The sequence below is a fragment of the Chrysemys picta genome, chromosome 1 (assembly GCF_011386835.1).
Source record: "Chrysemys picta bellii isolate R12L10 chromosome 1, ASM1138683v2, whole genome shotgun sequence".
In the NCBI taxonomy this organism is placed as follows: Eukaryota; Metazoa; Chordata; order Testudines; family Emydidae; genus Chrysemys; species Chrysemys picta.
Genome location: NC_088791.1, coordinates 113,221,801 through 113,237,557, shown reverse-complemented (window position 1 = coordinate 113,237,557; position 15,757 = coordinate 113,221,801). Strand labels below are relative to the sequence as shown.

The 15,757-nt window shown below is 43.5% G+C and overlaps 1 protein-coding gene across 8 annotated transcripts in view; it reads right to left on the bottom strand.

The window, feature by feature from the left end:
* The window catches only part of BCL2L13 (BCL2 like 13), a 105,527-nt gene that overhangs the window by 40,997 nt on the left and 48,773 nt on the right, over positions 1-15,757 (bottom strand). For all 8 annotated transcript variants that reach the window (XM_065583294.1, XM_005288018.4, XM_065583280.1 and 5 more), the window contains one exon: positions 13,862-14,005. In XM_065583294.1, the coding sequence (XP_065439366.1) occupies positions 13,862-14,005 (144 nt within the window). The remainder of the gene's footprint in view (positions 1-13,861; positions 14,006-15,757) is intronic.

Here is a 15,757-nt window from a genome sequence, read left to right as displayed (position 1 = left end):
AGTTTCCCCACAGACTTATATGGCTCTGTTCATTCAGTTCTATATCGCCAACAAAACCATAAGGCCCAGCTTAACTGAATACTCAATGTCTGCAGGGGGAGAGAGCAAGGGTCCTTTCAGGTGTGTTTACACAGCAGCTGGGGGGCGTACCGCCCAGCCTGGGTAGACAAACTCATGCTAGCTCTGCTCCAGCTAGAGCACTGAAGTTGGCCATGTGGACACTGCTGCACAGGCAGCAGCATGGGTTAGCCACCCAACCTCAGACCTAGCAGGTCTGGCAAGCTTGGACTTGAGTGGCTAGCCTGAGCTGCCACTTGTGCCACAATACCCACACTGCTATTTCTAGCATGCTAGCTGAAGTCTGTCTACCCAGGCTGAGAGGCATGCTCCCAGCTGCACTGTAGACACAGCCATTCAGGCCCAAGAATGAAAACCATATTTGGACATCAGAAAAATCAAATATTTGAGTGGGCGTATTGAATACTTTGATCTCTGAATTAAAAAAAAATGAAGCAAGAGTCAGAAAGTTTTAGTGGAAAAGCCAGACAATACATCATGAATTATTTAGGACACAAGATTAACATTTCTTGAGCTGCATTAGTGAGTTTTTTAGGAAATCAGGAGGATAAAGCTACAATTTTTTTTTAAAGCAGCCACAGTACAAAATGAATGATATTTAGGGCATTTCCGTAAATTCGTCCACAGATGTGACCCTGCAGCAGAGCTGCTAGAGACAGATTAACTAGGGCCAGATGGAAAGCTTAGAAGGATTTTAATAACCTGGAACCAACCATTAACCACATTTTGGAGATGGAAAAATTAAATAAAATATGTACAAGACAATTAGTTTCCGTACCTGTAGTTTTCCCTATTCTGAATGAAAAGCCACTGTTCCATTATGATTGGAAAACTGCTGGGTTTTCCAACCTTTTCCAAGTCTGAGGCAGTGCGAGATGTCATCCTGGTAATTTTTTCCTCCTACTCAGCAGCTTTACAACAGCCTGTGGTGAAGCACCTATGGAACTGCAGGCATATACTACACCCACCATTTGGGAAGAGATGACCCAAGTCTGAGTGCTCAGAATAGAACCCCCCAACCTTGGCCAGAAAGTATAGTGATCATCGGTGGCACCAGGGGGCAATCTTGGATTAGGAGAAGGTCAACTTGCTTTTTAAGAGATGGTGTTTGTGTCCCTATCCATGAGACATTTCCCTGCCATTGCAGGGAACTCGAGCCCTGGTGCACCTCAGTTCTTCCTATTCTCTGCTGTGGCACATAATAGTCTAGTCTCCTGTGGGTCGTAATACTTTGGTCTGATTTTGGTTGTTGGGTTTAGTGTGTGGATGCTGTGTGGTACTTGTGGCCTGTGATATACAGGAGGTCAAAACAGATGATCTGCTGGGCCCTTCTGGCCTTAAACTCGATGACTATGATACTAGAGCAGGGGCTGATGAACCTCACTCTTTTCACAAAGAGTAGACCAATGAGGACAGAAGGTGAGTTATCTGAGGAGAATGGTGGCACTCACGACTAGGGTGCTGATATAGCTTACCTTGCGTGCAAATAGTCAAAGCGACTACAGGATGAGACAAGGATGCCTGAAAGGCATTGGGACATTAGGCATCTTGAGAGGGAGAGAAAACTGCAAATCCTCCTTTTTTTTTTTTTTTTTAAATAGAGTGAATGTTTTACTGGCGGAGAGTCTGCCTGCTCTCAGATTAACTGAAGTACGAACATCAAGAAAAGCAGGGCACAGAAAGGGGACTGTAACAAGGGCGCCTCCTGGGAGTACTGGGAACAGTCAGAACCTGCCATTGTGGCCCTCTGGCGTGTCCCCACACAACCCATGATTCTTCTCCCTCAGACTGATCGGTCCTGTGTTAGCTTTCATGGTGCAAGAACGTTAGTTAGAAACAAAAGCAGGACCATGGCTCAAAATCTGCCCAAAGTCCAGGTAGCTGCTGAAAAAAGCAACCCTACAGACTTTGCACAACAAGCTGTGATGTGGGGGCATGGGCTGCAAACACAGAACAGAGCGAGGGAGCTGGAACTTTGGAGATACAGTTGTGACTGGTTCAATCAGTGTCAGTGCAAGTAAGCAGCTTGGGAATCTATCCTTAAGTTAGAGGAGTATCCAGCCCTGTCCCCAGGTGCTCCTGTGAAGACCAATGCCAAAGAGAAAATAGTGGGAAAATAAGTGTCTGAAAAGCCAGAAGCCAAAGGAAAATTCAGAAGAACCTCTGCCTCTAGAGACAGAAATCTGGGAAGAGGTGTGCCTGTGGCATCACGGGAATGCCAGCAGGTGCAGTAAAACAGACTTGGTGGGTGGGAGGGGAGAACTACAAGAGGTCTTGGAAAGGTAGGGAAAACCCCACCTTTTTCCATTCTAGTTGAGCATAGAATTCCCACAGAAGGGAAATTTCTGCCTTTACTGGTTGACAAAGCTGTGATTACAGACACGTGAACTGAAGTTCACAACACAAGAGCCTACATTACCTCTGTTTCTCAAAGCTAGGCAGGCAAGCAAAGAAAAGGTCCAGCAACTTTTTCAGAATTCCCTTAACAGCAGGAAAAACAAGAATTACTGAATGTAGATCTCACAGGTGTCAAACTAATTTCCTGCTTGCACCAGCAAGGCGGCTTCTATTCCCTGCTTCGGGCTATAATCTGAGCCATCTACAGCTCTTTTAAAGACAGGACACTATGCTATTAACAATATGAAGTGTCCCACCACTGCAGGGCTACCACTGTTAGCGATTGTGGGAGCGCTTATGTAGTTCATCCACTAGCATTGTTATCAACATGTTGTCTAGACCCAGGGTTAGAGGTCATGGCCATATAAATGTTACAGGCTGAGCTACACTAGTGCATTGATGAAGCGGCACCACTGGTAGTGTAATGGTGGGAGATTTGCTTTAAAGTTATTCAGACACAGCCTTTCAGCTTGGATTCAGTATCTGTATGTCTGCCTGCACCAGGAAACTGACTCATTGCCGACAACCATCATTAGCAATGGGTCCCCTATGAACAAGTGCTGATAACTGTTAAACCCTAGCAGAGCCTCAGTCAGGAATCCTTGCCCAAAGCTGCTACTCCACTGGAAGATCTTTGTCACTTAATCAAAATGTAATAATTCAGCTTCAGATGGGCAATCCAAGTCAAAAGTTGACTAGAACCAGGACTTGTGTTCCCCCATACCCATTGAAGAATGGTAAAAATCACTCCTATACCTACAGATATGCATACCCAGGAATTATGGACAAAACATGAATTCCTATTTCAAATGATCCATATGTGAAAATAAGGGAGTTATGTGTAGCCTTTTTTATAAATATCACATGCCCTTCAGGTTATCTGTTTGACATTAACTTGCCTGAATACATAGAGTTAATTTAAAGGAAGCCACAAGGGGAAAATCCAGAGGAAATGAAAACAATGGCAAAGATAAGACCTTAGGGTTAAACACCTTCAAAGGAATTAAGATAGCCATGGTTGGGCCATCAATGGAGAAGAAACAGTCTATCTGGCCATATCCAGGCTAGAATGGTTTACTCTTCCCAGGGCTAAAGCCTGGGATCAAAGGCACAAAAACCCCAGGAAAGGAAGGGGATTTGGCCTGAGCTAGGAGAAAGACTGCTCTGGTGCCAGCAAAAGCTGACCAGCTAGCAAGGGGTTAGAGAGAGAGAGAGAGAGAGACTGAGATTCTGTGAGCAAGACAGCCTGCTTCTCTCAGCCAGAGATGGAGTTAGCTGGTTTGAAGGGATCTTATAGCAGCTAGCAAGGAAAGTTTAAGGTGTAAGAAGAACCCATGCATATAGGCCTTCCCCACCCCTTTGTTCTACGAGCTTTGTACCTTGATTAAGTATGATTAATATTTTGTTTTGATGACACCGTTTCTGTATCACTGCAATCAGAGGCTCTCAAAGGGGAACTATTACAGAGGCCAGAACCAAACTGGGCCTGTGTTGTTCACACTATTGGGAACCAGGAGGGCTGCAGCCCAGAGACTCAGTCAAAGTGGTTGGAGCATGTGGTTCCACCCAGAATGAGGTGCAGAAAGCCAGACCTGTCACCTCAGAGGTGCACTCAAGAGGAACTAAAGGGGCCTACAGTGCAGTTAGCCCTACAGCCAGGTGTATTAAAAGAACTTTAAAAAAATATTAATCTCCTTGTGTTACTTTTCTTTGCAGAAAATTATTGCACCTCCCACAGGGATATTATGTGATTGTGAATGGCAGAGGAGGTTATCCACACAATTGTGAATGGCAGGGGAAGTGTCCAAGAAGTAGTCTAGTAAGATGTAGAACCACATCTTAGGGCTTGTCTACACAAACATTTAGGGTTTGTCTACACTTAAAACGCTACACTAGTACAGCTGTAGTACTTCAGTGTAGACACTACTTACACCGACGGGAGGAATTCTCCCATCAGGGTAGGTCACTGGCTCTCAATCTTTCCAGACTACTACACCCTTTTCTGGAGTCTGATTTGTCTTGCATTCTCCCACTTAAAAAGCTACTTATTTACAAACTCAGATATAAAAATACAAGTGTCACAACACTCTATTACTAAAAAATTCCTTACTTTCTCATTTTTACCATACAATTATAAAATAAATCAATTGGAATATCAATACTGTACTTAGAGTTCAGTGTATAGTACATAGAGGAGTATAAACAAGTTGTATGAAATTTTAGTTTGTATTGACTTGGCTAATGCTTTCTATAGACTGTTGTAAAACTAGGCAAATATCTAGATGAGTTGATGTACCCCCTGGAAGACCTGTGTACCCTCAGGGGTACATGTACCCATAGTTCAGAACCTTTGGGTAGGTAATCCACCTCTCAGAGAGGCAGCGGCTGGGTCAACTGAAGAATTCTTCCATCGACCTAGCACTGGCTACACAGGGACTTAGATCGGTTTAGCTATGCCACGCAAGGGTGCGGATTTTTCATGCCCCTGACCAATGTAGTTAAATAACCTAATTTTCTAGTGTAGACCAGTCCTGAGTTCATGGCAAAATGGGATGTGAATCTTACCCTGCACTTTGTAGACCCTGCTGCTGTGCATTAACGGTTTGTTAATGCACTTTGATCTTGTCCTCTTTGAAAGTGGAATAGATCAAAGCACATTAACTACTGAAGTATGTCAGCAGGGTCCACATGGACAGTTAGCCTGCTACAGGCTAGTGTGGAGTAGATTCAGACCCAGCTTGTGGCAAACTAAATATTCATATAGACAAGTCCTCAGAAAGTTTGACAACCCTAGCAAAGGAGAACGATAAGAGTACATGCCACAACACACAAAGAGGCTTTGGAAGCCATACTTTGGAATTTCCTGACTTTTTGTATAAAACCGGGGCCTAATGCAACAGTGTTGGGAAGCTACGTGTCTACTAACTAGTGCAAGGGGCTGAGATGCAAGAGTTCTATCCCAGACTATTGACTAGCCCAAGGTAACACAGCAAGTTCCTTCCCTTATCTTTTAAAAGGTTATTTTACTTGGACTTAGATGTTTTGCAACTCCTGCTCCTGAGGTTAGCATGTGACCTACTTATGCAGCTCGGCTGGACAAGTAAATTGCTCCAGCTTCCTCCCCCCATTACACAGAGGGCACAGCCATACTTTTGCAGCCACCCAGCATTCCATGCATCATTCATGTCACGATCAGAACTTCTGGCTGATGGCTGCCTTTCACATTTATCCATCTGTGCTAATGGAATGTGGCACGTACAGAGAGTTATGCATGGGCTTGGACTGCAGCCACACAGAAAGTAATCTACTTAGGAAAATACCCACCCAGCCCTTTTGTGAGCCCATGAGCCAGCTTGATCAGCAGAGGCTTAACAGCGTGGGTAAGCAGCAGCGTATAACTGTTGTCTTCTCAGGAGTGTTTCCCCAAGCTCTATCTCCTTCAGGGCCCTGCTCAGACACACCTGCCAGGTGTCTCCAGTTAGCTGATGCCACATTATTCCCATCTCAGAGAAGGCCGGCATTCTGAGAACTAGAGAAGTTTAGTTAGGAATGAACATGCAGTAGCATTAAAAAGAAGGTAACTAATATTCCAATTGACAAATAATTTACATTTAACAAAAATGTTCTGTAAAGGGAAAGTCTCTCTGGGTCAGCTCTTAATGATGTTTAGCCTGGCAAGTGGCGGTGTCCCCCAAGATCTAGTCCTTTGTTCACACAGTCCCTGTAGTGCAAGGCATGATCCGTTCAGAAAACAGTTTTACCTTCTCTCAAATCTCACTTTCCAAAAACAAAAACACACACACACAAAAGCTGCCTAGGTCTTGAACTAAAGAGATGAGTCATCTTTTATCCACAGCACCAACCACTCAGTCACTAAACCACACCACAAACTGCCTGCCTGTTACTGTGGGACTATAGTTTACCAGCAGTGAGCTGTAGCACTACTACTAGATCTAAGAGCAGGGCTACTTTCCCTTCAACAGTCAGGCATTGCTTTTTTAAAAAAAATAATAAATAAAACACAAGCTCTCTATAAAAAAAATTCTGCTTATTAGCCACACCGGAGCACCACCTTGTGGAGAAACTGATGTCCCTTTAATATCCTTTGAATCCCTTGTAGTTAAATAGCTCCATATGTAATCATGAGAAGGCTAATGCCTTACTAGGAGGCAAGAGGAAAAAAAAGATGAGGCAATGGGTGTGGGCAACATCAGGAACATTTTTGATCTGCCAAATGAGGGGAGGATGCATTCAGCCACCTTTACTGTATAAAAAAAAATCAGGGTGCATACTTCTCAGTTAAGAAGTTTCACGGTCCTAAATTACAAACTTTACCCTGGAACAATGCTTTCTACTGTATTTGTGTCTATGAGATCAAGTTGTCCAAAGAAACAAAAGGCACCAAGAAGTTATAAACTGTCATGCACTAAGAACGCCCTGAGATCTCCTGCAATCAGAATATTCTGAGGACCCCAGCATCAGTCTTGCATTGCTAGGTTTTCCTAGATACAGGGATGCAGAAGCCATATGGTTAAAAGCAGGGCCGCTGAGAGCGGGTTCGGGCCCCGGTGAAAAAAAAATTTCGGGCCCCCCAGCAAGGGCGGACCGGCTAAACAGGGCCGACAAGGGGGGGGGGGGAAGCCGGGCCCCCTTCCGGACTGCCAGGCCCCGGTAATTTGTACCGGCTTTCCCCCCCCCTCTCGTCGGTCCGGGTTTCAAGGCCTAAAATTCAGGAGAAGCTTTACTTTAAATGGAAGTGTGACGTGCACTCAGAGCCAATTCAAGAAAGAGAGGATATGCCTAGAAACAGATTCCTTACTGTTATACAAAATCACTGCTGCCTCATTTCAGCCCAAGCTGTCCCACATGCTACAGAATCCATTTAATCTGTTCCAGATGCCAGTACACTTACAGACCCATGCTAAGCCCAGATGCATCACCAATACAGTCTCAGTTCTCTAGAGAGAGGGGTTACAAAAGGGTCAACGAGCACCCCGCCCTGCATAAAGTATATCTTTACAGGCTTTGAGCATATCTTTGTGTGGTTCAAAACAGAGCTCTTAGAATAGGTGGAGCCACAGATAAGCCAGAAAGAAGAATCTGTGAAGATAGGAATGCCTATCTCTTTATGTTAACCATCTTAAGGAGAGCTGTCCCCCCCAGGGTTCTTCCAAAACAAAACACAAACAAACAAAAATCACCATCATCACACATCAAACAGCTAAGTTATACATTTCAGGATACAACACTTGACCAGAGCTCGGAGAGCCGGGAAGCTCTTAAAACATTTTAATACATCAAATAGATAAGGCTGGAAGTCCAAGTGGTCAAAGAAAATGTTAATTTAGTCATTCTGAGATCCAGAAATCCCACTGTCCAGATCATCAAGGATTGAACGTTTCCAATATTAAATGTTATGAGCAGACTGGGGATGCAGAGACCTGGGAGAAAAAATTTTTTTTTTCCATTTTTCTGAAAAAAGTTTGAGAATGAACAGAAAGGAGATTATCCATCTCACTCTGAAACAGGGAATAACCCGCAATCGCTGGTGTGTAGTCTGCCTTTGATTTATTTTTATACAAAGAAAACATGACCAAACATGTCTAACACGTCAAAAATCACCACAATGGCATTATAACCAGTGATTCCACCACATCTAAGGGCTAATGTGGCCTCATGAAGTGATCTTGTTGCACTCCCTCTTCCGAGTATCTGCAGTGAGCCGGTTCAAATTACCACCATTTAAGATTCTAGCCTTACCAATTAAATCCCTCGAGTTAATTCAACAACAAAAAGGTTGCTTTTTCAACCAGTTTCACTTTAGAGAGTCTGAATACGTGTAACTTTTCTCCTTTTTTCCTCAGAGATCTAATTTCCTACCCAGCACTGCCCAACCACCCAGCATCCAAAACTCCTTCCCTATTACCAAGCACGGCACGCAGGTGCTATATTGCCACCAAAAAAGCTGCCTGTACAAATCTGTTCTGTGGTGCCAAGGGAGTTATCTAGGGAGATACAGAGACAGGCAACAAAAAGGATCGAGGGTATGAAACAACTTTCACATGAGGAGAGATTAAGAAGACTAAGACTATTCAGTTTGGAAAAGAGACAACTAAGGGGGGATAAGAGAGGTCTATAAAATCATGAATGGTGTGGAGGAAGTGAAGGAGGAAGTGTTATTTACCCTGTCACAACACAAGAACCAGGGGTCACCAAATGAAATTAACAGGCAGCAGGTTTAAAACAAAATGAAGTATTTCTTTACACAATACACAGTCAACCTGTGGAACACGTTTCCAGGGAATGTTGAGAAGGTCAAAAACTATAACTAGATTAAAAAAAGAATTAGATACGTTCATGGCAGAAAGGTCCATCAATGGCTATTAGACAAGATGGTCAGGGATGCAGCCCCAATCTCTGGGTGTGTCTAGGCCTCTGACTGCCAGATGCTGGGACTGGATGACTGGGATGGATCACTTGATTGCCCTATTCTGTTCATTCCCTTTGAGACATCTGGCCACTGTCAGAAGACAGGATACTGGGTTACATGGACCATTGGTGTGACCCATTATGGCCATTCTTATTAATCAAACAGCATCGGCTTTGCTTCAGATGTGCTGCCACCGAATACAGTTATTTTGAAATAAAACCTCCTTATACAAACTTTCTCAGTTAGATTCTCCTTCCTTGTATTTCCACCACATTAAACTTGTTTGTCTTTCCTACAATGCACAGTATGTCTGTAGATTTCTGCACAGTCATCTCCAAGGCAGAGTCCCTGGGATGCTGCAGAAGGCTATTTTAATCTCCCATAGTGCAAACTGACTGTCTTGCTTTCACAAGTTGCCAATCTGAGAAGCAAGAAGGGGTCCAAACTCCGGTAAAGACCCTATTCACCCCCCTAATAGAAGGGAAAATGCCAAAGTACCAGTGGGAAAAAAAATTCTTCTCTCCATCCCATGCAAGAGTTCCAGACATAGATAGCAGCTTGAAGTCTAATACCTTACATATAAGCCCTCTGAATTAACATTTGGCTCTTCCAGACAAAGCAAATCAAAATTAAAAATTAAACCGAGATCCAAGCACTAGGGGCCAGTTCCTTATAGTTTCGAAGTCTTCTTACAAACTCAGCACCAACCCAGAAAGAGGGGGGACACTTTCAGCTATGAGTCACAATGAATATTCAAGAATCAAGCTTTTACAAGTGAGAAGAGAGGCAAATGCTTGAGAGTTCCAAATGCACCTCTCTTATATTAAAAAAAGCGTAGACACACATTTCACATTCAGCCCTCTCTCATACAAGCCAAAAGCAGGACTGGTGACAAGAATGCAAAGCTGAGGGGGAAAAAGAAAACAACAAAAACCAATAATGCAGCTAAATTTCAAGAAATCAATCTCGTAATTCTTCTCCTAGGTTTTCCCAAAGATTCTTTTCAATGCAGATGAAACCTAACTCTGGGGAACAGGACATGCTGAGCTTGAAAACTATCAAAGAAATTGCCTGGGGAAAAAAAGCCTTACCAAGCTGTCTGGTCTTACTCTGCACTTTTCCAGGAGACCAAGAGTCGCTTCTGATACAGCAGCACTAAGCTCTGGAGAAATCAGAACAGAGAGACAGAACTAGAGAGGGAGGGGGAGAGCACGCGCACTGCACGTCAGTTTGTTTGTGCCCTAATACAGCTTCAGGGCAAACAGAAGAGCTATGCTGCTGCCAAATCAGCCTGGGGAATTGCTTTGCAATGGGTCCAAATGAGAAAGGAACAAGATTTTCACATGACTATTCAAGTTTTAATAAGCACAATGTCAGGACAGAAAGAATCATGCCCACAACTCACTTAGTGAGCTGTCTGGAGAGCTTTAAATATCATACCTGCCCTGTAGCAGAAACCATGCATAAACTGACAATGCGCAAATTAATGCAAAAGATATAGTCTACTAACCTATCACTCTACAAAGAGAAAGTGAGATGGCAATCTAATGAAATTGCCCACTTCTTTCCTGCAGCCCTAAAAACTTAACCCACATCTATCTTCAGACGGACAGGGTTTTCAGGGATTGCAAACCAGATAGGAGTAATCGTTTCCACTCTTAGTAGCTATTATTTATATTTCAACTGCATGTGGCATACACTTTCTTAATAAAGAGGAAGACCATCCCTGCCCTGAAGAATATACAAATTAAAAAGACAAAAACACAAATGCTGAACAAGAGAATGGAATGCAATATACAAGCCAAGTGACCAGGATAACAATAGGTGCACCCTATGTTTTGATAAATATAAAGCTATTCCCAAATGCCTTTCTATCAAGCCATTATCTCCTGAGCTAACTCTCCTCTACAAACACAAGTTACTTTAAATCTCAATTTTCAAACTTAGAGAATTTTTCACTTGACCAGAGCTCAAAGAGCCGGGAAGCGACCATCCCTTTATCCATGAACACTTGCCCTCCCTCAATACAGTGAGCCAATCCTCTGTCCCTCTGCCTCTCTGCACCACCTTCCCAAGAACCTTCCCACTCTGCACACATCACCACTGAGCAGAGAGATGATAAATCTAAAAGGCAGTTCGAGCCTCAGAGGCTCTTGGAGAGTAGTGGAGGCTGCCTCCCACCCCACCATACTGTATGCTAACTTCACTGACTTCCATGGGGAAGCTCCAACCTTCATTCCCCTCCCACAGCGATTTAGCCTCTAATGTTAAAATTCCTGACCACTACCTAGCCCATTTCCCCCTTTCAAAGAGTCTCGAACCGCTGACATAATCAGGACCCCTGACACTGTAGAACCATCTCCTTCTGGATGCTGTTTGCAGACCGAGGTTGATGGGGCTCATGTGTCCCCAAAATCCTGGCTCTATAGGAAAATGGTAGGAGAGAGGGAAGGCTCAGCTAGCTCCCTCCTCCTTGTTACTTAATATTTCCTTCCTGGAAGATGCTGGCTCCAGTTTAAAAGCCCACACGCCCTTGGAAAAGCTAGGGTGGATTCCAGCCCACATGATGCTCCTGGCTTCTGAGACCCTGCGTCCCCAAAGGCCTGCCTCTGCAAAGGAGGCTCAGCAAGTCCTCTTCCTCTGCCTTTGGTGCACAAGCTGACAGGCGTAAGCCGCTCTGGTATCTCTTCAGTTTTAAATGAGCTCTGAACAGGCACTACTGCATATGCTGCTTGCTCCATTTGCACAGCTTCAAGGTGACAAGAATAATGAACCAGACAGCACTGGTTACCTGTCTGTCTTATCCTCAAACAGCTCTTGGGCAGCACTATGACTGCACTTCTCATTGTCCCTGTGTCACCATTCACTGGAGATTAGAGCTGTGAGGATGTAACATGGCAGAGTGGCACTAATGGTAACTTGCTACAATCCACACCGAACTCCTAGGGAGAGTACTGCTTAGAAATAGCCATGAAAAAGGTTTTGGCTAATAGCTTGCCATGGTTTCCGATACTTCTTTTCCCTTTAAATACAAATAATTGAGCTACCTTCATTTCAGGAGCCCAAAACAGTAACCCATTCTCCACCCACAGTTTCAAGTGTAGCTAGCACCTGGAACATGATCTCTCTAATCCAAAACCAATATAAAAAATATTGCCTAATGAAACTGAATATTTACATTACATGAAACAAAGGGCAAAAAACATACTCCCTCTTAGAAAAAACACGTGCACAGGCGCCCGCACTGCATCTATGGAGCAAATGATGATGGGTCATTGCTGCCATATTTATTCAGTTGGAAAGTTTCCATCACCTCGTTTCTTTCCCTGCCTTTTCTGCTCTATTTCAAAAATAGCTCCGGCTTGTTTGCTATGCCACTTGTGTCATTCTGATTTTATGCCTGAGTGGATGCATATAGACAAGCATACGGTCGACGGAATGCAGTCTACATACACACATGCACAGTCACACAGCCAACACAAAGCACACTCTCCCTCCCTCCAAGGCCATACTGGGAATCTGCTTGTTTTCAGAAGCTCTGGGCTGTAACAAGTATGTTTATAAAAGGCTTCAAAAAGGAAGCTGAAGAATGGCGCATAGCCTTTTCAGAGGTCAGGCATCAAGAGCAGCAGCTTTATATAAGGCACACCACCACCAGTCTTCTTCCTTAAAATTGCAAACAGAGATTTAACCAAAAGCAATGCACATTTGAATCTTAGTGCAGTTACTAATTAAACCAAGGTCTGAAATGCATGCCAAGTACAACTGTCCCTGCCCATCCTGCACAAGCTGAAGGTCAGACAGACAAATTGGCTGATTGGACCAGAAAAATAACCTATTGGCACCAATATAAGAAACCAGTACATCCTGTTGCCAAGAGGAGAAGTGGTTGGGGAAAAGGAGGAAGTGAGTATGGAACTCCACTGCCAAAGAAAAATCCAGTGAAAATACTGAAATATGAGAAGCTGTTCAAATGTGATTTTTCTCTGTTAGGACTTTTTAATCACTGGATTTTCCTGACCAGCTTACTTTTACAATAAAACCAACTTGCTGGAGTCATTTCACTAATCCCAGATTAATTCCATTTCAATCTGGCAATGTTCTACCTTCCTGAGACAAAATCCGGAAGCCCAACCTCCCACAGTGTAGGTCTACCCTGGGAGACCCAGCATGTCAACTATGAACACAAAATGCTGGGGGCTGGGAATAAGGGGTTTCACATTTTTGGTGGACTCCAATATGGATCAGAAATTGGATCTACCACACTCCAGTACAAAGTGTGTGAATATTTATTTTTGAAAAATGTACCTCTCAATACACCACGAATCTCAAGCTCCAGATCACTATGCAACAAGATTTAGTGCAAGATTTAATTACTTACTGGATAACATGATGTATAATAAAAGGCACTCAAGTCTCTAAAGTGATGCCTACTGACATTCCTAAACGGAATTACTATGAAAGATCATCCTCTGCCAAAGACATTCCAAAGCTTATGTCAAAGAGGGGAAAATATTGTACACACACTTTCCAGCACCCACCAGAGCAGGACAAAAAATTAAAGAGACCAAACTCTCCCACACAGTACATCTGTGGTTACTGGCCTATGTATATTTGTTTCCAAAGTGCAACACTCTATACAGAAGGAAAGAAGCTAACCACACAGGAGTAGAATTTGTATCTTGATTTGCTCAATACAAGGATCAGTGATTGTTTTCCATTAGAGACCCACTTCAACTCAATGGACCACCCCATATCCCAAACCATCTATCCCCCTTTAAGAGTATAAGCCTTCCTTTTTGGAGGCTAGCAAATCACTGCCCTTATCTCTACCTCTTGACCCACTCGCAAATCCTCTAAACCTCATTAGTAGAATGACCGACAGAGGGTGAGCTAAACATATATGGAAGCACACTCTCAAAGGGCTATGCAATCAATCAACCACTGCCTTCTTACCCATCCTCCTTGCTGGATGATGTAGTCTGCAGCATAGTCTTCTAAGTACGTCACTCCAAACTGCAAAAGTGCACCAAGTGGCTCCTGGCCTCTTTTTGTCAGCTCCATCAAGAATTGCTGCAGCAGAACCAGAGGCACCAACACCTTAAAAAGACAAAAAATGATTGAGAACGATAACATTTCCTAGATTCACCACCACTGTGTGAGAGAAGGGAGTGTTCATACAGTTTACAAGCTAATGATCTTTGTCTACAGTTATACAAAGCTATGCTGGACTACATACTTCAGTTTTACACAGCCATGGGATAAAACCAAAATACAGAACCATAAGGCAGCAGCATTTCATTTGAGGTAAAGAGATTTCCACTTTAGAGTAGCTTCTGTGGTAGACCCTTTTACAGTAGACAACTGCAATGCATTTTTGTGCCCCATCCTTCCCCAACACAAGATTTGGGTAGATAACTAGAACAGTGACAGGACTTTCCCCTGTCCTCCACAGATGTTACACAACCTACAACAAATACGGATGGAGGCGGTGAGGACAATTTGAAGGGGAAAACAGGATAGTAACGCAAAATGTAACTAGGCAGCAAATTCACAGACACTCTTTGGCAGATGCATAGCGTTAGGAAATCCCTTCAGAAGGCTTATCTGTACTTTTGGAATGGGTGGGAAAGAACAAGAGCCTGAGTAGTGTAGCACAGCCTGCATGACACAGGGTTATATGTAATGTTACAAAAAGTGTCTTCTTCATAAAACCTTCTCTTCTGTGCCCAATTTAACATGTTTGTAGCCTTCCAAAGAAATTCTCCTTTTGTTCTTCCAATTTCTATTCTTGGTCTTCATGCAAAAGTGAATTATTTTGGAAAGTGAAGAAAAGTGAGTTGAGAGCATTACATTATATACACATACGCACACAAACACTTCCTGCTGTTAATACCCTGCTATCCTTGGTTTTGCCTAAGCAGAAAACAGCTGAACTTTTAAACTTTGAGCTTATTCTCCACGAGCACGTAAATTGCCCTCGGTGCCAAGTTTGTATGTAGCACTTTGCCAAGTTTAGGGAAAAAATGGTTTGAATTAGAGTCATCGACACTTGAAAAAAAACACATTGAGCAGGCACAGGAGAAACCATTACTAAGCTTTAAAGTGCCCACTGCCCAATAAATGCACTGCACATCTATTCTCCATAAGGACCGACCAGTCCCTGCTAAGGGGTCATTAGAAAGTGGTTTATGAGGAAAAGGTTTGGTTTCTGGCCACAGGAGCCAGGTCAAAGTCAAGACTACCTACTAGAGTGAATTCCAAATGCTTGCTTTCCTCTAACAGGGGGGCTGCTACCTCTTCTTCCTCCAGCCTGAACTTCTTGCTCCAACCAGCCTCTCCCCTGTGTTGGTCCTGGCCATAACCTCAGGATGGAAAACAGGGAGGAAAAAGGTGAAAGCAACATGGGAAAACAGGCCAAGGGTTGAGCCTGGTACAGAGCCCAGGGTAGATTCCTACTCAGATGTACATTTATGAAAACCCAGATGGGGCGCACAAAGATGCCTGCTCACTGGGTGAGAGGTATTGGGTGTTTTGGCTGTTTGACAACTGGAAGATGGGAGGGGTCTTGTAAACAGGGAAGGACAGAGTATATTACACCTACCCTTGCCATCTTAAAGGTTAAGATTTCATTCATACAGTTGTGACTGAGATAGCACTTTCATTTTAAAACTACATTTTCAGATACTTCTTGCCCTTTTGGAATGAAGCTTCTCACACTGACTCAGCACAGAATGGGAGGGGGAGAGTCAGAGGAAATTTTATTCAGCTTTCTGAATTTCAGATCTACATGAACACATTGTATGGCAAGTTGATATGTAATTCCACAGCACTCCACTGCGCCATGTACTA